The 27,388-nt window shown below is 39.1% G+C and overlaps 1 protein-coding gene across 3 annotated transcripts in view; it reads right to left on the bottom strand.

Moving 5' to 3' along the window:
• Nucleotides 1-5,004: 5,004 nt before the first annotated feature.
• Nucleotides 5,005-27,388, bottom strand: part of TAFA4 (TAFA chemokine like family member 4) — a 171,763-nt gene continuing 149,379 nt past the window's right edge. For 2 of the 3 annotated variants that reach the window (XM_077858117.1, XM_077858118.1), the window contains exons 4-6: nt 24,563-24,718; nt 14,924-15,007; nt 5,005-6,398 (exon numbers count right to left, since the gene is read on the bottom strand). In XM_077858117.1, the coding sequence (XP_077714243.1) occupies nt 6,259-6,398; nt 14,924-15,007; nt 24,563-24,718 (380 nt within the window). In that variant the 3' untranslated portion in view covers nt 5,005-6,258. Of the gene's footprint in view, nt 6,399-14,882; nt 15,008-24,562; nt 24,719-27,388 lie in introns of all 3 variants that reach the window. The other variant, XM_077858119.1, reaches the window with a different exon arrangement.

Here is a 27,388-nt window from a genome sequence, read left to right as displayed (position 1 = left end):
ATTTGTCATATATGGCCTTTATTATTGAGCTAAGGGCTTTCCTTACCTGCTTTGTTGAATTTCATTCAATGCGTTTTGATTCTGAGATGATCATTTGATTTGTATCCTTTGTTTTATTAACATGGTGTATCATGTTAACGGATTTGCAGATATTGAAGCATCTTTGCATCCCTGAAATAAATCCCACTTGATGGTGATGTATGATCCTTTCAACGTATTTTGAATTGAGTTTGCTAATATTTTGTTGAGGATTTTTCCATCCATGTTCATCAGGGATATTGACCTATAGCTTTCTTTTTTTGTAATGTTATTGTGTGATTTCGGTATAACACTGGCCTCATAAAATGAGTTTGGAAACAATCTTTCCTCTCAGATTTTTTGAATAATTTAAGGACAAATATTAAGTCTTCTTAAATTCAACTGTGAAGATGTCTGGTACTGGATTTTTCATTTGGGGGAGTTTTTAAATTACTGATCAGATTTCATTACTTCTACTCAGTCTGTTCAGATTTTTTATTTCTTCATGATTCAGTCTTGAAAGGTTGTGTGTTTCAAGGAATTTATTTCTTCTAGGTCTTCCAATTTATTGGCAAATAATTGTAGTAATCTCTTAACATCCTTTGGATCTGTGGTGTTAGTTGTAACTTCTCTTTAATTTTGGATTTATTTTGGCCCTCAATCTTTTTTTTCTTGATTAGTCTGGCTATTGGTTTATTGATTCTGTTTCTTTTCAAAAGAACATGTTTGATCTGATTCTTTTTTTCTTTTTTTTTTATCTCTCTTATTTTCATTTTGATAACTATTATTTCCTTATACTAACTTTGGTCTTTGTTTACTCTTTTTCTAGTTGTTTTAGGTATACAGTTTGTTTTTTTGAGATATTCCTTGTTTCTTGAGGTACTCCCATATGACTAAAATTTCCCTTTTAGAATTGCTTTTGCTGTATCCTTTGGAGTTGGGAAAGCTGTATTTCCATTTTCATTGGTGTTAAGGTATTTTTTAAAAATTTCGTCTGATTTCTTCATTGACCCATTGGTTGTTCAGTAATATGTTGCTTAGTGTCCGTGTGTTTGTAGGGTTTTCCCCCATTTTTTTTCTTGTAATTGATTTCTAGTTTCATATGATGGTGATCAGAAAAGATTATCTTAATCTTAAATTCATTGAGAGTTGTTTTTTGGTGTAACATGTGATCTGTCCTGGAGAATGTCCCATGTACACTTGAGTAGAATGTGTCTTCTGCTGTCTGGGGATGGAATGTTCTGTATTTATCTATTAAGTCTATCTGATCCAATGCATCATTGAAGGCCAATATTTCCTTCTTAATTCTGTCTAGATGATCTATCCATTGATGTAAGTGGGGTATTCAAGTCTCCTACTATTACTGTATTACTGTTTCTCCCTTTCTGTCGGTTAACATTTGCTTTTTATGTTTAGGTATTCCTATCATGGATGCATCAACTATACAAATGTTATCTCTCTTCTTGGATTGCCTCCTTTATCATTATGTAATGCCCTTCTTTGTCTTTTGTTAGTTTTTTCCTAAAGTCTCTTTTGTCTGATAGAAATACTGCTATATTGGCTTTCTTTCCATTTGCCTTTGCATGGAATCCCTTTTCCCATCTCTTCGAGACTGTGGATGTTTTTAGATCTGAAGGGAGTAGGAAGCATATATATATGCATATATACTATATATATTATAGTATTATATAATATTTAAATATTTCTAGTTGTTATATATTTATATTAGTTGTTATATTTATATTATATATTTTTTATTAAATATTATATATACAACATTTTTATACATTTTGCCACTTCATACCTTCTAATTGGAGCATTTAGTCTATTTACATTTAAAGTAGTTATTAAAAGGTATATTCTTATTGCCATGTTGTTCATTGTTTTCTGATCGTTTTTGTAGTTCTTCTTTTCTTCATTCAGTCTCTTCTGTTGGGGTTTGATTTTTTTAAGATTTTATTATTTATTCATGAAAGACACACAGAAAGAGGCAGATACACAGGCAGAGGGAGAAGCAGCCTCCCTGCAGGGAGTCTGATGCAGGACTCAATCCCAGGAGCCCAGGATCACGACCTGAGTCAAAGGCAGATGCTCAACCACTGAGCCACCTAGATGCCCGTGTTAAGATGTTAATTTTTGCCATTTTATTATAACATGTATTGGTTTGGATCTCTTTGGATTCTCCTTGTGATTGTGTTTTCTGGACCCACATGTCTGTTTCCTTCCCCAGGTTAGCCCCTTTATCTCTTTCTACTTCTGCTGGGATCCATATGATGCAAATGTAAATATGCCCGATGTTGTCCTAGATAGTCTCTTAAACAATTCTCACTTTTTTATTATTTTTTCTTTTTTGGCTTCTGGCTGGGTTATTTCCACTATTCTCTCTACCAGATTACCAACCTGTTCCATGCCATCTAATCTGTGGTTGATTCCCTCTGGGGTGTTTTTCAGTTCAGTTATATTGTGACTTCTGTTTGGTACTTTCTTATATTTTCTAGCTCTTTGTTGAAGTTTTTACTTTATTATTCCAATCTTCTCTGGAGTAGTATGTTGTATGAGCATCTTTATGGCAATCAGTTTGAACTCCTTATCAGGTAAATTACTTATTAGTTTCATTAGGTATTTGGTGGTGGTGGGGTAGTATCTTGTTCTTTTGTTCATAACATATCCTTTGGTCTCATTATTTTTTCTTTTTTTCTTTTTTTCTTTTTCTTTCTTTCTTTTTTTTTTTTTTTTTTTTTTTTACTTTCTTTGTTGGAACACCTACCTCTCTCAATCTTGAGTCACTTTGCATTGAAGCATCCTCTTTGTAGATTACATGTGCCTGGTGGCTTTGGCTGGCCAGCTGGAGCTGAAACAGGTGCAGCCTCGAGGGTTCTGAGGTGTACTGCACTAGGGTCACCCTAGCAAAATAGCTAGATCTGGAGTAGAAATTGACCACAAGGTCACAGGATGCTGTGAACCAGATCAGCTTTTGGTAGGACAGTTGGAACTGGAGTATTCATGGACTGAGTTTCTCAGAGCATATCTCCTACAAGGCTGCCCTGCAGGGATAGCTAGAACTGAAGTGAAAGTGTGCACTCTTTACTTGCCAACCTGGAAGGATGGCTGGAGTGGTGCGGGCCTAACAGGGTCCTGAGGTGCGATGTGCTAGGGCTGTCCTGGCAGGATGACTGGGTTGGGCATAGTCCAAGGGAGACCTGAGGTCACCTTGGTGGAATGGCTGGAGCTGATATAGGTTTAGGGCATGGCGCTTGCTGAGGTGGCCCTAGCAGGCTGGCTAGAGTGCCTGGACTCTGTTCCCATCTGCACTATTAAGGTAGAGGGTTAGATAAACAGTGGTACCTGGTAGCACCTCAGACCCCAGAGAGAGTTCAAAGAGTTCCCACACTCTTTGGCAGATGCTCTACAGTTAGTAGATGGCTTTCCTTCACTTACACTGTAGTTGCTTTTTAAATGGCTATCTCTTTGCTGTGCCGTAGAGCAGGCAAGTATTTATATAGGCCCCTCAGTGATATCCCTTCCTAGTTCAGATCATCACATCAGGGCTGGAGTTCGCATTGTTACCCTGTCTCCCTTTGTCCTGTCCTTTTCTATCATCAGTTGTGACCAAACCATTCAATCAGCACTCCGTTCTTCTTCAGAAGGAATGACTCTATACTGATTTGTAGGTTCAGTGTGTCTCTGAGAAGAGGTGAGTTCTGGGACTTCTTAGGCTGAAGGGACTATCTCCTTTGCCCAATTTTAAAAAGTCAGCAGTCAGATTTTTCATCAGTATATTGGCACATTATAAGATTGTGGCAGAAAGTGCAAGTGCTGGACCCTGATAAAGTAGGTCAGATGCTAGCCAGATTCTAAGGCTAGCCTATCTCCCTGCCACCCGAAGACACAGGATTAGTATATGTTATCTGAAGAGCTCTCAAGGAAAAGTAATTCTACAGTTTATCTTTTCTTTTTTCATGATTCCTCATCATACAATTTCTAGTAGTAACTAACTGTGTAAGTTTGGGCAAGTTTAATTTTACTGTGTCCTAAATCCTATCGATCCTATAAAATGGGAATATTCATAAAAACCTGACAGGTTGAAAAGAAAAATGGATTTTTGTGTATAAGGGTAGATTATTTGGGGGTCTTGAGAAGGTTCATTACCTGTTTGCTGAATTTAGCATATGAATAGAGTTCCATATGTTTAAATCAACAAATCTGGATGTGAGATAAAGCTAAAAGATCTAGGAGGTTGCTGGGTTTCTTTGGAGAGGCCCAGGCTAAGTCCACAACCCTTGCTAGGCAGTATCAGGTTTCAAGATATAAGAATTGACAGTCTCTTGGTGTTGATCACAAGTGCCACAATTAGAGGGCTTAATGCTGACATGACTAATGTCCTCACAACTCTCTTGGTATCTTTGCTTTAAATTCTGGAATGCATAGAAAGCTATCTTATCTACTTCCCTACAGGAAAGGTATAGGAATGATAACATTAAAATGCTTCTGCAAGCAAGCTCCATTTTAGGACTAACTTTTGAAGTTGATAAAAAGTATACTTTGAAGCAATAATGGATGAAATGGCAGTTGTGATACCCACTATTTTCCCTAATGGACCACTTATTCCCCCAAAAGTAGTTTATACCCTAGAAATGTACTTCAAGGTGAAGCAGTGTCATTTTAACTTGAGCTTATTTGGTGTACTAGATCAGATGTGTAGGCAAAAGACTGAGACACTCTTTCATGTACCATAAAATTGATTTTTTTAACTCTCTGACAATAGAGAGTCCTATAGTAAAGGTGGCATCATGCATGGCCCTAAATTAAATCCCCCTAGATTTTAAATTATCTTTAATGCTATATATTTAGGTCTTAAGTTTGCCATATAGTTCACATGCCCAAAATTAAATGTAATTTTTAAGTTATTTTACACATTTGCATTTAAAATTTCCAAGCCTGGGGTATTAACATGAAGTTTAAAAGCAATAAAATAATCACAAAAACTTATGTACCATCAGCAGAATGAATTTTTTACTTACTAATAGGACAGTAATAATTCTGGTAAGCATCCCATCAAATTCAAACAAAGCCAACAAATGGGTGTCACCTATTTCCATTCCTTTTGCAAAACTAAAATCAAGTAGATGTGATTGTTACTGCTATAAAGGTCATAGTAATATTTTCCCCCCTCCCAATAATTGTGAAAGGACAGGGATAATTAACAGTGCAGAAAAGATGTTTTTGGCATTTCTTAATATATAAAATCTATCCCATATTACAGTAGTATGTGTTTTAATGACATTATGCATTTAATATCTGGGTCAGTCACTTTTCATCTGTAATATATTTCTGCATGACAGCATCTGAGACTATATGGACACACATCTGCTGCAAAATCATTAAACCAAGAAAAAAAATGATTCAGATTTTACTTACATTTAAAGAAATGACTAACAAATGAGAAAAGAGCTAAGAATAAATCATTTACACCCTAAAAATACAACATTTCTAAGAGTTAACAAAATATTTTAATATAATTGACATAAACTGGGTCTCAGAAATTACCCTTGATCTAAACAGAGACTGTTTTATATTTTAAATGATTTACCTTTATAACTACACCTAAGCCATAAAAATCCCAACAGGTTTTATTTCTTTTGTGAATATGTCATGATCAAGCTTTGGTTTATAAAATATTGGAGTTGAGATAGACTTCCTTAGCACTCCATAAAAAGGTGCAAAGAAGTTAAAATGTTATTTTATTTCTGCTAACCTGACGATAGAACATTAATAGAACATTAAAATGCAAACATTTAAATCCTCTAAAGCAAAAAATACAAATACACACACAGTAACCCCAGTAAGTCTATTCATCAATATTTATAAAATAAATTTTCTTCACCAGTTAGAGTTCATTAATCTACATCTGCAAATAAGTTTTGACAAAATGTTTTGGTGCTGAGACCCCCCCCCCTTCAAACCACTTCAATGCAAGGTCTAAAGGAAAAGCTCAAAAGAGGAACAGAATAAGGACCTTGTGAACCTGTCCACATTCCTTTGTGAAGGCAGAAAGACATGGAAGACCGGAGTGGAGATCCATTTTGAAGTCTCTGCTTTGTTCCTCCAGGGTTTCTTGGAGGTATGGTCCTTGGGATCCAGATCAGATGTGAACTGTTGGCAGCCCGTGGCTATAATTCAATGTAATAAAATCATGAAGCGGAGAGGGCTGAGACAGTTAAGTAAATGACACTCCTTAACTCACACATAGGCAAATGTGATGTTGCTGAAATCCAAGACGATTTCCCACAAACCAGCCAGGACAGTAATCCAAAATAAGAGACCTCTGCATCCTGGCGCTCCTCCAGGATCAAGCACAACTCTTTTTGCTACCGTGTTACCTAAAACAAATTAAATAAGTGACCGGTCAGTATCTCATCACCACCAAAGACATTTCTTTCTGCTACTGGATTCAGAAGTCCCTGCCTGTGTCATTTGTGCAACATTTAGCAGTTTGTAACCAACCTCACCTAATCACTGTTCAAATCAAATCCTTCTTCACAGTTCTTGCTTCCAGGTTGCAAAGAAAACATGCACAAAGGCTTCCACAACATGATATTATGTACCTCAACTTGGTATTTTGTAGAGTTATAAAGAGCCCATCGGATTAGGTATATTTGTTGCCCATAGTTAATGCATGCATGCTGAGCATGCTTTCTGGAAGGCATTAAATTTTTTTCAAAAGAATGCTAATTTAGATGAGTGTATGTCAAGATAGAAAATGTAGAAAATGTTAGCTTTGTTACTTTTTAATGCAGTTGACTTTTATTTTATTTTAGGGTGTCTGGTGGCTTGGTTGGTTGAGCGTCTGACTCTTGATTTCAGCTCAGGTTGTGATCCCAGGGTCAATAGATTGAGCCCCATGTCAGGCTCTTCACTCACCAAAATCTGCTTGAGATTCTCTTTCCTGCTCCCTATGCCCCTACCCCAACTCACTTGCATGCAAATGCATGCTCTCTCTCTCTCAAATAAATAAATCTTTTTGAAAATTTCAAAAATCAAAAATAGGTTCTTTTAGAAAACTGCCATAATTACTAAAAACAGACATTAAGAAGTTTACTGTTGTTTTCTCTATTTTATATACTTAAAATAAAGTAGCAGTTTCTTTAGTTTTATTTGGTCATGTAGGGTGTAAGGTATTTTATAGGTTAGATAATCTGTATACACTCTAGAGGGGGAAAAAAATCCAAAGCTTAAGACTTTAACATATCTACAACATAAAAATACTTGATGACATAGTCATCACTGCTGGCCTTAAGACCCAATCAAGTATTTATTCAAACCTCAGATTTGCTATTAATTGACATATAGACTTTTTTTTAAAGATCTTTTTTTTAATTTATTCATTCATGAAAGACACAGATTGAGAGAGACAGACAGACAGACAGACACAGAGACAGAAACACAGGCAGAGGGAGAAGCAGGCTCCATGCTGGGAGCCTGATGCAGGACTTGATCCCGGGACTCCAGGATCACGCCCTGAGCTGAAGGCAGGCACTAAACTGCTGAGCCACCCAGGGATCCCCGACATATAGCCTTTATTTTATATATTCTACAATATAGTTGGTTGCTCTTCTGTTTGTACTGGGAATGCTATAGCAAACATAACAAAAACCCTGTTCTCATGAGGTTTATAGAACAAGTAAACTAGCCCTATTCTAGGTCAAGGACCAGATATGTTCAGCTTTGCAGGCCATACAGTCACTGCCACACTACTTAACTCAACGTTTTTAACATAAGAGGGGCATAAATAATACAGCATGTAAACTAATGGGCATTGTTTCATTCCAATAAAACTCTGGTGTAGATACTGAAATTGGGGTTTCGTGTAATTTTCATGTTATGAAACTTTTTTTTTCTTTTTGAATGTTTCAAATGGATAGCCCATTTTTAGCTCACAGATCACAAAATACAGGCCAAGGGTTGGATTTGGCTTGCAAGCCACAGCTTGGGGACTCCTATTGTAGAAGAAAGAGTTGGACCAACAGGAAAAGAAACATGCCAGAAGTGATAGGTGGTATGGAAAAAAATATATGAGGGCCAGAAGGATAGAACTCAACTGATTTCTAGAGGATCATCAGATGAGGAGATGCTTAAAGGATGCAAGGGAACCCTGACTACTTGGAAGAACAACTTTGGCCTTTTCCCACCTGAAACACAAAGATGAGACCAGGGATGCATTCCAGACTGTCAACCTAACAGGATTATTTTGGTAGAAGTGATAAAGGTGTTGTCTAAAGGACTTGTGAGAAACAGGACAAAGGACATGAGAGGATGAGGATTCAAACTCTTGATCTTAAATACCCAGATGATAGAGTTGGTAATTTTCTGAGCTGATTATCACTGCCTCAGCTTCTTCAGCCGCTAAGTATTAAATTAACACCTGCCCCCCTCAGTTGGGTAAGGAGTACATGACATGTGATGGCATGGTCCAGGGCTTGCCATGTGGTTAACACTCAGGAGAGGGTGGCTCTTTTCCCACTCGCTCTTTCTGGGTCTATCATGCATCCACAGTGTTCAGAGCCAAGTACCAACCTGTAAAAAGGATGTCATTGTCAATAGCATTTTATTTAAGGCAGCTTACTTCGCATGCCCAGCTCATTTTGGACTTAATCTATATTAAAGTTGAATAATAAGATTCTTTAGGATTTGTTTTACTGCCAAGTTTTCATTTTGCTAATTGTATATGGAAGAGTCAATGTCACTTTGGAATTTGGTGGACACAGGTTGCTAACCTGCCAATACTAGCTCCACTCTCACATGACAGGGTACTCTGAGTATTTCAAGCTCTGGCTCTAGGGATTAGGAAAGACAAGACTTCTGGGTAAAGGATACATCTCAGGTGGACCTTAAAAGATAACTAGAATTTTTAAAAAGGGAACAGATGAAGAAGGCAGCAGTAGGACATGGAAATACATGGTCTACTGGGTGAGTCACACTGATGGCTCATCTCCAGGTGCTTATACTCTGTTACCCTTGAGAATCGATTGGTGGTCTCTCACCAAGGAGAAACCTGGACAGGGAAATTACCCTGGAAACACAGAGAACAGTATAAATACAAGAAGAGAGCAGATGCAGAACCTGGTTAAACAAGAATCAACATAAGAACAACTTTTTGAGAATGGTTTGCTAAGCCCCACCCCAGTCTTACTATACCAGAATATCCTAGGGGTAGTGCTCAAAACAGTGGGTACCAGTTCCCATGATAAGTTTCCTGTGGCCACTGTTACCATTACTAGTAATATTGGGGCAAAAGAGAATGAGGATGATCCATAGGGGTAGCCTAAGAAACAGAGGGAAAGTTACCAGTTAGGGGGTATTCTTACCAGTTAGGGGGTGATCTAAGGCAGATACCTTAAGGACTGGGTCATCTTAGATCTTGAAGGTGAGGTGTGTTGCAAGAAAACCTGTTGTTTAACTCCTATCTCTATTTTCTAATATGAAATATTGGGAACATGTAGATATTAAATGGAAACTTTGAGGAACCACATGAAAAGAATCAAGTAGAATTCTTACAAAAAGTTATTTAAATAAAAATTCTCTAAAGCAGATTTTTTCAGCTTCAACATTATTTACATTTGGATCCAGACAATTCTTTGCTAAGGGGGGGCCCTCCTGTGCATTTTAAGATTTTTAGCAGCGTGTCTGGCCTCTACCCCAAGATGCCTGTATAACTCCCCGCCGTCCCCACCCTGTGGCAACTAAAAATGTCCCCTTGATAGGAACATTACCCACTGAGAACTATTGCTCTAAAGACATAGCTCTTCACCCTTAGATGTTGGAAAAATAACTTCTTGAAATTCAATATGATTTACTTCCACTTCTGAAAAAAAAAAAAGCAGCCCCAGCCAATGGTTCACTTTGGTCCTAAACAACACTGTGCAGTTGTGAGGAGCTTTAATATGAACTACTCAAATGTAAAGGAAAACTGAGCCAGGATGACAGAGAGTTCTAATTCTCCATGACAACTAGTAGCTGAATACTCTCTGGGGACACTAAAAACTGTAGAGGCAGACTAAACTTATGGCCACCTTTTCAAAACTGGAAAAGACAGGAGGACTGGCTAGGAAACGGTCTCCCCTCATTGTCATATCTTCATCTAAGTCTGTTAATATCTCGACTGCTCACTCTTTTCATATTTGCATTTAAATGGAAAATAAAATTCTGACATAGGTGGCTTACTGCAGGATTATCTTCTTTTTTTCAGCTTTTCCATGTTTTCATGTTGCTGGCAATGAACTGTTTAAGGAAAATGAAAATTCTTTTGTAATATAGTTAATAACCCATCTAGGGCTGCAATGGTTTTACCTCTGTAGGACCTCTGTTGCATTTGTGGTATAAGGTTGGTGTCTATTTTAAGAAAAAGACACAGCTTCTTAGGGTACTAAGCTCTTCCCAGAAGCCAGTCACACCTCCACAAATGAATTTATTCTATGTTCATAAGATCTATAAAAGACATAAAATGTTTTATGCAGTTCAAGTCACAATGACTTGGATTAATAAAGGAAGCAGTTTTACTACTTCGAGATTATTCTCAAGTGGCCTATCACTAAAAAAAAAAAAAAAAAAGGAAAAAGAAAAAGAAAAAAAAAGCAGCTAAGTATCATTATGGCTTAGGGAACTGTATTGTGGTTCTACAACTTTTAGAAGTGCCAAATGAAATGTCACTACCGTTGAGGATTTAGCTAGAGCAAACTTATATTCCCAGCACACAGAGCCGAAATGCCCCTAAAGGTTTGCTTCCTGCAAATGCTCTTCGTTACTGCACATAAATAGAGAGGGAGCTGCTCCAGCAAGAGACTACTTAGACACATTCTTTTCCGGAACACAGTTGGCTTGTGTTCATGGTCTTGTTTTATATTTATATCTAACAATCAATACAAGTATAATCTTCCAAATGTTATTTCTTAGTCTACAAGAAATTGGATAAAAGGAAATTTTTATCATTGATGGATGTAGGACCCCAGTTCATTGGCAGCTCCAAGATTTTTATTCAGGAAGGAGATAGGGGGATAAAAGGCTGAAAGGGGCCAATAGGGAAAGGAGAGTAGAATTACTTTAAAGCAGAGTTTGCTTAGCAAGCACACTTGGGTTTACACAGATTGGAAGTTAATTTGGAGTAGCTTAGAAGCAGAGCTGATAGAAATGATGGTAGTGTTAACCTCCTTCCTCCATGAACAAAGGAGGAACTCCACAAGCTTCCAGTGCTCTGGGTATAAAAGCATACAGTAGGCACACCTTAGAGATTCTGGAGGTTTGGGTCCAGACCTCCCTGGTAAAGCAAGTAATGCCATAAAGCAAATATCACAATAAAATGAATATCACAATAAAGCATGCCAAATTAATTCTTCGTTTCCCAGTACATATAATAGTAATGTTTACACTGTACTGTAGTCTGTTAAATGTTCAATAGCATTTTGTCTAGAAAACAAAACAAAAAAACCAATGTATGTGTCCTTATTTAAAAATACTTTATCTTAAAAAATACCTTGTTTAAAAAAAAAAGCTAACCATCACCTGAGCTTCCAGCCCGTCATCATCTTTTTCCTGGTAGAGGGTCTTGCCTCGATGTTGACAGCTGCTGACTGATCAGGATGGCAGTTGCTGCAGGCTGGGGTGGCTGTGGCAATTTCTTTTAACAAGACCATCTAGCCTGCCAAACTGACTGACTCTTGCTTTCATGAACAATTTCTCTCTAGCATGCCACGCTGTTGATAGCATTTTACTCACAGAACTTCTTTCAAAGTGGGAGGCAATCCTCTCCAATCCTGCTGCTGCTTATCAACCAGGTTGATGGAATATTCTAAATCATTGGTTGTCATGTCAATGATCTTCATAGCATCTGCAACCTAGAGTAAATGCCATCTCAAGAAACCACTTTCTCTGCTCATGCATGAGAAGCACCTCCTCATCTATTATGGTTTCGCATGTGAGTGTAGACATTCAGTGCCATATTCAGGTTCCGCTTCTAATTCTAGTTCTGTTATTTCCACCAAATCTCCAGTTACTTCCTTCACTAAAGCCTTGAACCCCTCAGAGTTATCCTTAAGTATTGAAAACAACTTCTTCCAAACTCCTATTAGCTTTGACCTCTTCCCATTGTTCTTAATGGCATCTAGAATGCCCAGATCCATCACAGGGATCATTATCTCCATGACAGCTACTATAGCCTTACAAAATGCACTATTTAAATAATAAGAATTGAAAGTCAAAATGACATCCATTCTGCAGCCCATGGATCAAGGAATCATGTTAGCAGGCATAAAAACGTTAATCAACGCTTGTCTCCATCAGAGCCCTTGGGTGACTAGGTGCATTGTCACTGGGTGGTGATATTTTGAAAGGACTCCCTTTACAAGCAGTAAGTCTCAACAGTGGGTCTTAAATATTCAGTAAACCAAGTTGTAATCAGATATATTGTCATCTAGGCTTTGTTTGTTGCATTTCTAGAGACAGAGTAGGTTTAGTCTAATTCTTAAGGACTCTAGGATTTCCGAATGAGCACTGTCTGCAGCCTAAGACCAACAGGTGCATGAGCCCCTACAAGAGTCAGCCTTTGAAGCTTTGATGCCAGGCACTGACTTCTCTCTACCTATGAAAGTCACGGAGGATGTCTTCTTCCAATAGAAGGCTGTTTTGTCTAAAATGAAAATCTGCTGTTTGGAGTAACCAACTTCTTTATCTTAGCTAGAACTTCTAGATAACCTGCTGCGGTTTCCATATCAGCACTTGCACTTTATGGACATAGCTTCTCTGTTAACCCCCATGAACCAACATCTGCTAGATTCAAACTTTTCTTTTGAGAAAAGAATTAGGGCCATGCGCAGGATCAGGTTCTAGTTTAAGGGAATGTTATGGCTGGACTGATCTTTTATCCAGATCACTAAAACTTTCTCCCTATGGGCTTTAATGCTGTCTCCCTTTCTTATCATTTGTGTGCTCACAGGAGTACTTTTTAAAATTTCCTTCATGGGCTCTTCCTTTGTATTCACAGCTTGGTTAATCGTTTGGTGCAAGAGGCCAGAATTTGGTCTACCTTGACTTTTGACAAGGCATCCTGACTAAGCTTAATCATTTCTAGCTTTTGACTTAAAGTGAGAAACGTGATTCTTCCTTTCCCTGGAACACTTAGAGGGCCAAGTAGGTTTATTAACTGGCCTAATTTCAATATTGTTGTTGTCTTGGGGAATAAGGAGGCCTAAGGAGAGGAAGAGAGGCAGGGGAACAGAACACATACATTTGCAGACTTTGCTCTCTTACAGGGCTGGCACACTAAAATTATAACAGTACCCCAAACATCACTGATAACCATTAACAAATAATTTAAAAGGTTTTAAATATTCCAAGATTTACCAAAATGTGACACAGAGACACTAAGCAAGCCAATGCAAATGATGCCAATAGACTTGATTGACTCAGGTTGCCACAAACCTTCAGGTTATTAAAAAAAAAAAATAGCCTGTACAAAGCACAATAAAATGAGATATTCTTCATCAGGTCATTAATCCTAGTCATCTTTATATTACTTACAAAAAGTTTACAACTAATGTGAAATAGTTTTGAGTTTGAAATTATGATTTCTAACTAGCTAAGGAATTAGCTGACTTACTCTACTACTGATAAATTTGAGGTCAGCTCAAATTTACATTTGCAGTTTTTTATAAAATGTTCTCATTTGTTCTAAATGTAATGTTTTATTATATTATAATGACCTTGTTTATTACTTTCCATTTGAAAGTTACTGAGTCTATCAAAGTCACTGCAAACATGGTCCCTGACTTCACAGGCCTCTTCCCAGGGAGAAAGCTCTAGGATACGAAGCACCTCAGGACACCCTTCTGTGTAAAGCAGAAGCAGAGTAAATGCTCAGAGATACAGGAGACCTGAATCCACTCGGTGAAGGACTCCAAAGACAAAATGGCTCCAGAGGAAAGAAAGGAGGGAGGCCCATTCCATGAAGAACACCTTTCTTGGCAACCACTAAGGCACATGGGAAGAGGTACCAAGAGAAGGCTGAAACAGGGGGAAAAAAAAAAGAATGAAGGGAGGTGACTTGCCTGGTTATTTATAAAGAGCCAGATAGGCAAAGCTAGTGGAGCAAGATGAACTTGGTTAGAAGATCTCCATTTCACAAAAGTGATTGTGGTCAGCGTGTGGAGAATGGCCTGAAGAGGGCCATGGTGAATGTGAGGCAGCCACTTAGTCCTCCAGGGGAGCCCCAGTGGGGATGGGACCCCTGGCTTCAGGATGCTGACACATGGCTCAAGGAGGGAGTTGGGAAGGACAATCCCAAAATGCAGTAATAGACTGGACGTGGGGAGGTAAGGAAGAGAGATTTCTGGCTCAAGAACCGGAAGGACAGAGGTGTCCTTCTGAGCCCGGGAGACCTGGACAGAAGATCTCTGGGGGAGGCAACTCCTGACTTTGGACGACTCTGAATTTGGGACCCCAACTACTAAAACTCCTCACAGGAAGGGAGCATTCTCCTTCAGCGAATCCTCTGCGTGTGGCATCTGTCGACACGCTGGCCTGTCAACGCTGAGCCCTTTATTTGAAATTGGGCTCGAAGGAGCTGCGATGCATTCGGTGCCTGCCTAAAACCACAAGTGCATCCCCCCAGACCACGCTGCTCTGCAAAATCGGACATAACGGGTGCCACTTAGGATATGGGCTGTTCAAAGGGCCAGAGTAATAGCGTGGCACTGCCCGAGCAAGTTTACAGACAGAAAATAACGTCGTGGTGCCGGGATACAATGAAGAGGGAAACCCGCTTAGGTAATCATCTGTGGAGGTTGTAAGAGAGAATTGTGTTTGTCTATACTTGCCTTTGTAGTTTTGACTTTATTGCCACTGCTACAGGACCAACCTGAGTAATCTGGCAGCACCTTGCAATCCTCTCCTTCCAAGCAAGGATTCATGTGACACCACCATTTCTGAATCACGATGGAAGCTGTAAAACAAAGGCCAAATAATGTCTGTGATACCATTTCTTCCTCCAACTAGGGACAACATAAAGCTCATATACGGATCGATATATTGACTTCAAAGATTGTTAATGAGAACTATTTCACTGTAAGTGAATTTAAAGAATGCCTTCAGCCATACACTCTAGAAAACAGTAAGACGCCAAGCTTTGCAGCATGCCTGGGTACGACTTTGGCACTGCTACTTTTTTTTTTTTTTCCAATGACCTTCAACTAGTTATTTAACTCCTCTTGGCCTCAGTTTCTTTATCTGCAAAATGAGGATAAAAACAGAACCTCACCACAATTGTCAAGAGGATAAAACTAATCCAAATTAGAATCTTGGCTAACCAGGGGCCAATCACTAGGTTGTCAGAAAATGTTAGCTATTGGTGTGGCCATCATTTTGTAGGCTCCAATGGTGGATGCTGGCACTGCAAAGTTGTTATGTTTGATGCTCTTTGTTGCCAAGGGCACAGACTAAAAGTAGTAAACATTTCCATCACAGAGGTGTTCATCTCTCCAACCCATTCCAACCAAGTGGTGAGTAAACCCTTGAACTCACCAACTGGAAGCCAAATGAGGTGGCAGAGCATGGCACTCCCTCACAGGCTCACATTTTAGACTCGTGATCTCACCTGTGAATTCCCTTTCCTCCTTACCCCATCATCTCTGCTGCCACCGGCCTATAAGATGAGGAAACAGAAAATTCTCTGGGTTTGGAGGCAGATGAAGAGAAGTTAAGGGAACTATCAACTTGGCTGGGTATTCCTACAAAGGACAAAAGGGACTGTGATTCATTGTTTATGGTGAGCCCAGCCAGTGGACTGGTACAGGTCAGAGATCTGAGGCTGCAGGTAGGGTGTATGGATTAAGGGGTAAGGGTCATTGGGCCCTGTTTTTCTGGTGAAACAGCAGCACTTTGGTATAAAAAAAAAATATGCCAATGGATTTGACTCAAAATACCCTTGCCTGGGAAGTCTGAAACTCAATTTCAAGCAACTCTTGCGAATTCCTAATAGCTGTTTTCTTGAGGGTCAGGCACCCTGCTAAATGTATTTCCTGCATTTTATAGAGAAGAAAAAACTGAGGCCCTTTGACAGAGGCATTATTTCTAATTCTAGAGCCCCTTCATCTGCCATTAAATTAATCTCTCTCCCTCACACCAGAGATCTGTAGTAGAAACAACCAGAGGTAGAGAGGCAGTGACAAAAGTAGGAAACATAGCAAGCTCGCATTACAAACTCTTCTCCTATCAGGCATATGCAATACCGCATGATTAGGTCACCGGACCATTTCACTCAGCGGAAGTGGCTAGACATTGTGTCTATTCCACATGAAGACCACCATTTCTGATTCTGGCCAAATACTGTGCTACTACCCAATTACAGTCCCATCAAAACCACTAATATATAAATGAAGAATTGTGATCTAGAAGAACCGTAAGCTATTTAAATCAGAAGGTGCCAACACTGAGCAAGGAATATAGCTAAAGGGGTTATTTATTTTATCAGAGAGTGCCACTGAACTTTAGTGGATGGCTGGAGACAGTGCGGTGAAGTCTGAGAAAGCCATATTCTTTTCAGTCACAAATATTTTAAACAAATTCACCTTAAAACTGTATGGAGCTTTGTGATTTTTAAAGCCCTTTTACATACTGTTCCTCTTTCAATTATCCCAACCACCTTCAGAATCAGGAAGGGGTGGCAGATGGCCAGAAAGGAAAACAACTGTAAAAGAGAGTGAGTAAAATGAGGGAGGAGGTACTAGAATCTAGACTTCCTCCTCTGTCTCTACAAGTCTTTCTACTGTACCACAACTTATAATAATAGCTTAGATTAACATATGCTACTTAGAGTTTGACCAGATTCAAAGTTCTGACCAGTCATTCATTATCTTCTGAATACCTTAGGCTGATCCCAAGTAGATATAAAGACAAATAAGAGATGGTTCCCAGCCCTCGATTTAAAATTCCATCTGCAGGATTGCAAAAGTTATATAAATGTTGACAGAGCTTAGTTATATTTACACAGAGTTACAGCTGAATTTAAAATACTTTTTTTTTTTTTTTTTTTATCTTTAAAATAGTTCTCTTAGGCAGATTCTCTGCCACTCAGCAGTGGGAACCTATGTACTCCTGACAGGGGCTGGGGCTACATGGAAGATTCTGCAGAAGCGCAGAGGACAAGTGATCTGTCGAAGTGTGAGTGCGTGGTGTGTTGGGACGGGGAGTGGCCTGCCTGGAAGCCGGAAGACCCATGTGGCTCAGTGAGGGGTCAGCAAAGCAGCACAAGACACCCTGCTGAGCAAGGTGATCTGAGAAGCAAGCTTCGGGGGCTCTCAAGGCCAACTCCAGATTAGACTTGATTCCCCAGGCAGCAGGGAGCCATGGAAAGCTTCTGCACAAGGGCGTACCATAAACCAGGGGAACCTGTGTGCCTAGGACAGCTGGTCTGGCAGGTGATAATAAACAGTTGGGGGCAGAAAAGCGTCTGAAAGAGACCCCTTGAAATATTAAGGTGAGAAATATGGGAATAGATTCCCTACAGAGGAAATAATCTGATTCATTCTATGTCAGCTTCTCAGTAGAGAAATGCAAGTCCTTACTGGCTTCATGGGGTCCCAAGATAATTCTGATGCCAAATATCGAAAAAGGAGCTTGAGGGGGAAAAAAAGATGGATTCAGGCATTTGTCACAGAAAACTATGCCAATTCTTAACTACAGAAAAATAAAATGTTTTCACAGTATTTTGTTTAAGGCTTTAAATTTATTTAAATAAAAGAAGAAAGCACGTATGATCAAGCTCTTGTGAAATTATTATTTTTCTTTCATTTAACTGGGAAATATGGAGTGATTCTTCTGAAGACAGATATTATAGGTTCCTTAAAAGTCACCTGCCCTGAAATGTAAAATATTTCTATTTGCCAAAAAAAATCATTTTTCATATCTAGTGAAGAATGACACTGGAAAGAAGGTCTCTCCAAGTGTTAGAAACTTACTTACTTAACAGCAAATGTTCTATCAGAAAAGAAAGTCTTAATGAGAGCCACCATAGTAGCCACAATAAAAGTTTCAAATTCCTTTATGCATTAAAGACTGACTAAGGACCTTGCAGCTAAGGTGAGAAGGTGAGAACCAATCGAGGGTTTCACCCACCAGTGCATAAGGTGATTAAATAGCCCCAGAGTTCAAGCTTCGAGTGCCTACTGAGCTAGGCTTTGAGCTGAGACAAAGGACCCAGAAGTAGGATTTTATAAAATAACTCTTGAGAACATCTGCCCACTTAACTGAGCCTTGTCTCCATAGGAAAATAAGTTTGTAGGAGGTATCTATTTTATCCTGTTACAAAATACCATAATATACATGAGATGAGAAAGTGTCTTGTCACTTCTATTTTTAAAATAAAAATTCTTTAGAAAGCCTCATGCCTTTCTGACTTGGGAAAATACAAAACATCCCTATCTTCAAGCTGCCAACCTGTAATGAATTTCTAGTTTTATGCAGAAAGGAAGGGAAAAAAAAAATAGTGAAGCTCTGGTTTTATGGTAGTGACTTGTGTTTTCTGTAATGTTGTTTTCTAGGTGAAAATGTAATGGGACCAATTAGCTATCTTGTTCCTGGTGCATTTTCTGTTCTCTCTGTTGTATAAAATAGATGGAGATTTTTTTTTCTATCCCTTGTCCCAATTAAATATTACTCCATGAAATAAAACACAATGTGTATTCATATAGCTATTTCTATAAACCCACTTTCGAGTAAGACTAACAAATAAACAGGCTCACTTCTTGGGAGCTGGTCTTTCATTTTTTGATTCAGTTTAGTTGCATTTACAGAGTTAAGGCTTTTCTAAAGAAAAGTGTATTTTTACACTGAAACTACAGACAGAAAGATGAAGAACACATCTTCCTAGAATATATACACTGTCTTAAAAATGGAAACAATCACAAAAAAATATGCTCTGAGATTTTAATATACTTTAGCTGTTTTGCTCTTAACGTTATTTCAAGATGCTCTTTGCAAATTAACAAATGGCTTAAAGTTAATAAACCTTTCTTTAATGTTAACTTTAAATATAGGCAGGGGAAAAGACCTGCTAATTTATATTTTGTGATTTCAAGAAAAGAAGCCATTCCACCCTGACCCAGGTAACATGGAAAAAAGCAGTCCCGAGAACATGATTTTTTGCTAAAGGATTCTTACTTGTTCACACACTTCACACATAACAAGATATTGTTATTTCCACAAAGTATACAGACTACTGAGTGAGCCTGTGGATAGATAGATCTAGGTTTGTCTTCTCCACAAAGTGTGAGCTCACAGAAATACAACCCTGCCAGGCCCTGACCTACCTGAAAGGCAGAGTTTCTTGACCTTAGCACATTAAAGGCTTGCTAATTCCTGATGGTAGGGGTATACACTGCACACTCTAACACAGTGACCAGCATTCCAGGCCTCTAGCCACTAAATGCCAGTAGCACCCTCTCCCCCAGTATAACAACCCGAAATGGCTCCAGACATCATCAAATGTCCCTCAGAGTAGCCAAAATCACCCCTGGGTAAGAAACATTGATCTATGGTCATGGAGATATACTCAGCTCAAAATGGGAGGCTGAGCTAGTTCAGCAGACCTCGTAATCCTTACTACAGAGTAAACACAATGCCAGCTCTATTCCTTATATGCCCTCCTGGAGCCTGCACTGTGGGCAATCCTACAAGTCAAAAATTTGCATATTCTCTCTCTGAATCTCGTTTTCTCTGGCTCAGTCTCACTACTCTCGCTCCCACACACAAATCCTGGCTACTCCAGGGCTCACCCAGAAGCCTATGCTGACAACCTACCTGACCTGTCAAATTCAGAGATCACATTTTTCCTTTTCAGCAATTGTAGGGTATTTGATAAGACCTTTGCTCACTTAATACCCTTTCTTACTGGCATATTCTCTTTCATCCACTCTCCCAGAATGCAGGAATTACATCCTCAAGTTTGAGCTGATGGAAAATTTCTAACAGTGAAGGCTCTGGAGGAGTCTCCAGCCTCATCTTCGACCAGGAGGAGTCTCCAGCCTCATCTTCGACCACTTCAGATCCTGACCGAGACATTTCTAATTCCCACAGTTGCCCCCACTCATTCTCACACGCTTTACCCGACTCTACCACTTGGTTCCCTCCTGCCTGGTAAAACCAGACCCAATGGTTCTCATAGGATATCATCCCTGACCCCTTCTCTGCTCTCTCTTCCTGTACCTTCATTTCCTAGAGTTCTTTTTTGGAAAGTAGGACCTGAGGCTAATTAGCATCCTATTCCCCAGCATCTACGACATTCCAGGCACAATGCACTGAATTAAAACTCAATGAACCAACATATGCAAAAGGTGCCTGTCCTTTCATCTCCCCCAGTTCTTTGGTAAAGTACATCTTTCTGTCATTCACCCGACCGCCACAGGGAAAAGCTCAAAAAACCGCTTGCTCTTTTAAGTGGCACAGAGAACATACCCAATTATACAACTTTGTAAGGCTGCATCTTGAAGACAGACTCCCTACCTCATCACACAGCCTGTGAAACCACGTAAGTTGTCTGCAGTACGCACAGGAACCCTCAACCCTAACCAAGTGGCTTCCAACATCTCAGAAAACAAATTCAACCATCATCAAAAGAAAACAAATGGTTTCAAAAAGCAGCTGCCTCCCATTCCTCAGCCTTTATCAGCCTTTTTTAAACCCAATAGTTAGAAAGCAGTCACTCTAACGAAATAAATGAAGCCTTGTCGTATTACACATTTATCTCCTTTTATCATAAACCATTCAGCATTATCTCTGAAGAGTGGTATTTTGATAAATGTGTAGAATACAGTTCATGTCATTAAACAGCCTTGTATCTATACCAGTCGAAGATTCAAAAGGGAACATGGTTACCAGCTACACAGTTGTCTGTTTTAGGACCCTAGTAACCATGGCTTTAATCAAGTAATTCCCCGCCCCTCCTCCCAAATCTGAAATGTAGTATTGAAATGTGGCTGTACTCCACAAGAGGATTTTATAAGTTAATTATAACGAAAAACAAAACAAAAAAACAGCTGATTTTTCTCCCTTTTTAACTAATAAAAACTATGATTTTTATAGAAAAGCAATGAAAACACTAGATAAGCATCTCTGCTGTGGATTAGCAGAAATGCATAAGTATATGCCACTTTCTGTGCTAACATTAATTAGTGCCCTGCTCCAATGTCTTCTTGCCTTTGTTTTAATTTAAATGTAAATTTAAGTGAATTTTATATTTTAGATCCTCTCCACATTCTTATTGACAAATAAGATAACAGGAACATAGCAGGAGAGACTAGGTCTTTCCATAAACCAACTAGCAGCATGATACTGCATAATTATTGTGGGATAAAGATTATTATGGGATAAAGCTAAAAAGCCCTAATGGAAACATTCAGATAAGAAATAGAAGATCAGGGGGATAGGAAAGCACACATCATAACTAGAGTCTAAACTACAACTTCCTAGACCTCCTCTGTGACTTCGGCCCAATAAACATTTATTGGACACCTACTGTTTGCCAGGCTAAGTGCAGGGGATACAATTATTAAGATACAATCACAATCCTATCCTTCAGAGTTTGGGTATTCTCTGGCTGCAAATGTAGTACTCATAAGTTACATATGTATAGGAAGCTGATCCTGCACTGTCCAACAGGGATGCTTAGTCACAGGTTCCCACTTCAATCTAAATGCATGCCAGTCACTCCTCCAATGCTCAATAGCCACGTGTTTAGTGGTTACCAATCATACTGGACATGTGTGCATCAACACATAGCTAAGAGATATACAGAAAGAATATGTACATCATCACGGAACCTTCCACTACACAGACTCGGCTCAGACACCAAATTATTGACCTCTATCACTTACTGATCCTGTAACACTGAGGAAATCATTTAGTTAGCCTATGAGTCTGTCTTGTCTCAGACATAACTGCAATGTCCTTCAGTAAAGGAATGGCTAAACAAATTATAGCCTATCCATTCAATGGAATGGTGTGGAGCAATTAAAAATAAACAATAGGTCACTATGTACTGCACACGAAGATCTCCACAACCTAATATTGATAGGTTGGATTAAGAAATATTCAATGTGATACCATTTGGGTAAAACACATTCATACTGAAATGTGCCATATTTTCTGGAGACCTATCTTAAATACACAAATATACGAAAAAAAAGTATTGACATTTTTATAGTTATTTTGACAGTGGTGCACAAAGGGGATTTGGTCCATATAATAAATGTATACAAGAATTAAAAACAAGCTACAGGAGAGTAAGGTATTAATATCTTCTTTACTAAGAGAAAGATACTAAATATAATTGTCATGCCATCTCTATGCTTTCCAGATACCGAAAGAAGTGCTCTGAGATAAATGTGTAAGACTTTTTAGATCTAAAGATTTGATGCTGGATACAGTAAGTCATAATTCATAAGTTCTTGAAGAAGTTTAAAATCTATAGAGCAAGGAAACACAGTTGTTACCACTAATTTAAAAACAATCTGTGATTACTGAATACGAATCGGTTCTCTACCATGCTCAAAGTCATTCATGCACCAGCCAATGCGAGGGAGGAAGGGAAGGTGGGGCATTAAGAGAAATGAGAGATCCAGTTCCCATCCTCAAGCAACCTGCAGACTAATGGGAAGGCACACACTCAAAAAGATCTTAAAACAGAATGGGATACATGCCATGACCTGGAAGTACAGGGAGATACAGGAGCATACAGTAGCTATGGAAGGAAAGTTGCAATCAAGTAGACAAAATGTGTGTTGTGGGGAAGAAGGCAATGATTCAGGCAAAGGACATAGGAGAAGTGCAGAGATAAAAGGGAACATAAAGGAGCCCCCTTGGACGTCGGGAGTGTAGCTGAAAGAGGAGGGAGACAGAGTCAGACTATGCAAAGTTTAATAAGCCATGGTAAAGAATTTGGATTTTATTTTAAAGACAGTGGGAAGTCACTGAAGTGTGGTTTTAAATACAAGAGTGTCATGATGAGTTCTGCTTTTGTAGAAGGCTGCAGGGTAGAAAATGAGAGACAGGAGTAGTAAGGTTGGCAAAATGTAACGTGAGCCCCTAGACAGCAGGTGGCCGTGGCACAGAGAATCTTGAGACAGACCAAGGAGGCAAAATAGGTACAGTTTGGATTCAGTTGATGGAGAAAATAAACATGCTGAACTGTCTCAGTGGGAAAGATAGGAACTTAGCAAATTTCTTTTAAATATCTTTTTTTTTCAAATGTTAAAGACGTTCATCTTCTTTTATAGATCCACAATCCTTTATCTGTTATACCCAAATCCCAAATGCTCAGAAAATGGACAGGAGTTCTATATGATGGATGCAAAACCTGATTTGAATTAACATGAGCTTCTTCACCTTGCCCTATCTCGTTCTGCAAGAATATTCTACGTATTTCACTGTAGGAATACTAGCATCTGTGACAATAGCATACAACTGGAAAAGACATTAGGTTTGTTAGGGAATAGATGCTGTACATACTAGGCTACCTTTAAAAAATCTGAATTCGGCAATGCATTCGGCCCCCAGGGTTTCTGTGAGGAACTGTAAATGGTAAGTTGGCCATATCCACTTTCCAGCTTTAACTAGTGACCATCCGACCATAAATTTGTGCCTGTGTTTGATTGGGGAGGCGGGATATGGGTCAGTCGATTATTATTCTTGATTGTGCAATTCTGGAGTTAAAAATGTATATGTGTATTTTAACGGCTGACCTTGAGACATGCATCAAATAAGACTGGGAGCATTCATTTTCAGGAGTTTTCATGCCACTGTAGAGAAACTGCTACAGGGCTTAACCTCATGTACCCGTTCTCCTGGGGATTGATAACTTATTTCTAACAAGGTGTGTGCTAGAAGAAGCCAAGGGCATCAAAAGAAATCCATCTCAGGCCTCTACCTACAACCCATCAACATTCATTCATTAAAAAAAAAAATCCTTTGGCACAGTACTCAGCTTGGGGTTTTGGAGACCACAAATAAATGACATGTGATCCCCAAACTATTCTCAGGGAAATTGCTCCAAAGAAGATGTTTTATAAATGCTTGCTAAAATAGCAAATTAGATATAAAGAGAATATTAATCTGTAACCTTAAAAAAGGTCAAAAAAATAAGCAGCTAATCGCTTTTGAGCTGAGAGCTTGAAATCAGGGAGGAAAAGTATATCTAGGGAAGCAACTGCTTTGATGGATAAGTTTTGGAGAGACAGCCGGGGAAGAAAAAAAAAAGAATCAAAAGCATATCTTCCTGATTGTCTAGTAATAGAACTCCCCATTGGGACCCCTTGAGAAATATCATTAATAACTTACCTTATTCACCAAGCAGTGCGCGGAGTTACAATGATGTTCGCTTTTGGAACAACACTAACCCAGAAGCAGCCTAGTTTTCTTTGAGTTGCAAAGACAGTAAAGCAAGGAGGTTCTTGGTAGTTTGAGGTACTTTTGCAATATTAAAGAAACTGACCAGAAAAAGTCTTACCTTCAACACAAGAAGGCTGAGCCCGAGTTGTGCCAGCAACCTGTCCTGGGAAGCAGGAGCACTTGACTGTTTGTGATCGCTCTTCTATGCGGTTCTTGTTACAGCACCTGTGCACAGCGACCACCTCACAGGTCCCTTGCTTGATTTGGTGGTGACCTGGGATAAAGGGGGAAAGAAACAGACCCAGTATTGTTAGGAAAAAATGAAGCTACCAAGTATGTGAACAATGCCATGACTATATCTTCCAGCTTCTTGTACCATGCCTAGGAATCTCTGTAACTTTTTGTTTAGATATAATTTTATACACACACACACACACACACACATGTATGTATGTATATAAAGATGTTAAGAATAGTGCAAAAAATTCCTGTGATCCTGTGTTAGACAGAAATTCAGCCTCCAGGACCTTTAACCCCTGGCATCACACCCACAGCTATGTTATGTGACTTATATGGCAAAAGAGATTTTGTGGATATAATTTAAATCACTAACTGGTTAATTTTAAGAAAAGGAAATTATCCTGGATTGTCCAGATCGAGCTAATGTGCTCCCGTGAGCTCTTAAAAGCAGAGAAATGGAGCAGAAGGGAAAGTCAGATTGAAAACATGGTGGGGGGGGGGGGGGCAGGCAGGCACCTGGGTGACTCAGTGGTTGAGCATCTGCCTTTGGCTCCGGTAGTGATCCCAGAGTCCCGGGATTGAGTCCTACATCAAGGAGCCTGCTTCTCCCTCTGCCTGTGTCCCTGCCTCTCTCTGGGTCTCTCATGAATAAATAAGTAAAATCTTAAAAGAAAACAAAACATGAGGGGAACTTGAAACACCCTGCTGGCTTAAAGATAGAGCAGTCAGAAGGCAAGGAAATGGGGACTTCAGTCCTACAACCACAAGAAACCAAGTTCAGCCAACAAAATGAATACAGGTTGAAGCAGATTCTTTCCCAGGCCCTCCGTAAAAGAATACAGGCCTGCTGACACCTTGATTTTAACCCAGAGGTCAGATGCTGAGCAGGGAATCCAGTCAAACTGTGTCAGACTTCTGACCTACAGAAAAAGCCACTATATTTGCAGTGATTTGTCACAGCAGCAATAACATCTTTTACCCAGATTCACTATTGTTAACATGTGACCCTATTTGTCTTGTCATTCACTCTCTTTCATGTATCTTTCTGAGCCATTCGAGAGTAACTTGCAGATATGATATCCCTTGACCCTTTGGTAACACTTCAGTGGGTATTTCCTAAGATCAAAAGCATTCTCCTACATAATTATCAAAATCAGGACATTTAACACTGATACAATGCTATTATATAAAGCTATTACATAATCTGCAGGTTTGCCAGTTGTCCTAATAATGTCCTTTATAGACATTATTCCCCTTTTTTCAGGATTCAAGGACCCACATTGTATTTCATTGTCACATTTCTTTAGCCTTCTTTAATCAGAAAGCATTTTTCAGCCTTTATCCTTCTTGACATTTTAAAAAAAATACATGCCATTTATTTTGTAGAATGTCTGTTAGTGGGTCCAACGGCCCTGGTCAAGTCTTCAAAGACTCCAACCCCAGCCAACTGCTGAACTGCAATCTGATAACCCTGAAGCAGGACCACCCAGCGAAGAAATTCCCAAATTTCTGATGCTGACAGACTGTGTGAAGTAATATATGTTGATGGTTTTAAGCTTCTAATAAGGTTTGGGCCAATTTGTTACACAGCAATAGATAACTAATAAACCAAATCTGGCTCTATCAGGATTGAAGAGACTTACCTCTGCTCTGATAAAAATTATGTAAACAAGATTGTGCAGGCAAAGTTTAGAAATTATTAATAAAATACAATGTGGGGCACCTGTGTGGCTCGGTCAGTTAAACATCTGCCTTTGGCTCAGGTCAGGATCTCAAGGTCCCATAAAGTATTAGGATCCTGCTAGTAGGGAATCTGCTTCTCCTCTCACTCTCCCTCTGTGCTCGCTCTCTCTCTCAAATCTTAATAAAATAAAATCTTAAATAAAATTCTCTCTCTTATCTTAATAAATCTTAAATAAATAAAAATAAAACACAACCTTTTGAAGCACCCATGAGCACCCTCAATTTTCACATACACTATTGACAAATAAATATCTCATCTACTCATTAAAACAGGTTTCCCCAAAGATTCCCAGGGGCTAATACTTTGCTTGGTTTCTGTTGTTTGTTGCATGTACTTCAAATCACAAAACCAGTTTAAAAAATCTGAATTATGGAATATTTTCATCGATAAATCGAGCCCTCCCACAAAACCACCTCTGTATTCTGAAAATTTTCTAGCCCTTTCTTTGCATACTGTATTAAAATGTGGGTGGGAGCAAGATTCAATTACTGGCAAGAACAAACAGTAAGGCAAAGTTTCATTTGTGAAAACACATAAAAGCATGGAACCAGTACCCAGAGAATCAAACCACCGTCATGAGAGAAAGTTTTCAATCTCCTAAAGAAGAAAGCATAAAGTGATTAAAACTATAACCCTTAATAAATGTACACAACCAGAGTGCTGATTTCCCACAGGTAGTTGCATACAGTTGTAAAAAATAAATAAAAATGAATTGTAATTAAAAAAAAAAAATGAATTGTAATTACAATGTTGGGAACGTAATACAGGTATTTGGTGCTGAGTAAGCAGAACGACAAGGACTGGGAAGAGTTCAGCAGGAGACCATGTCTCTGGTTTACAGTTGTAGGTGAGCACCTTCAGGTCAAACGTCCCCTGAATGACTAGCCATGGAGGGGAGGGCCACAGTGAATTCATCCTCAGTCCTCCAAAAGCACCTTCCCCTCCCTGTTGGCCACTGTC

This window comes from Canis aureus, chromosome 19 (assembly GCF_053574225.1).
Source record: "Canis aureus isolate CA01 chromosome 19, VMU_Caureus_v.1.0, whole genome shotgun sequence".
Lineage (NCBI taxonomy): Eukaryota > Metazoa > Chordata > Mammalia > Carnivora > Canidae > Canis > Canis aureus.
Note: the sequence above shows the minus strand (reverse complement) of the source record. Positions and strands in the feature narration are given on the sequence as shown.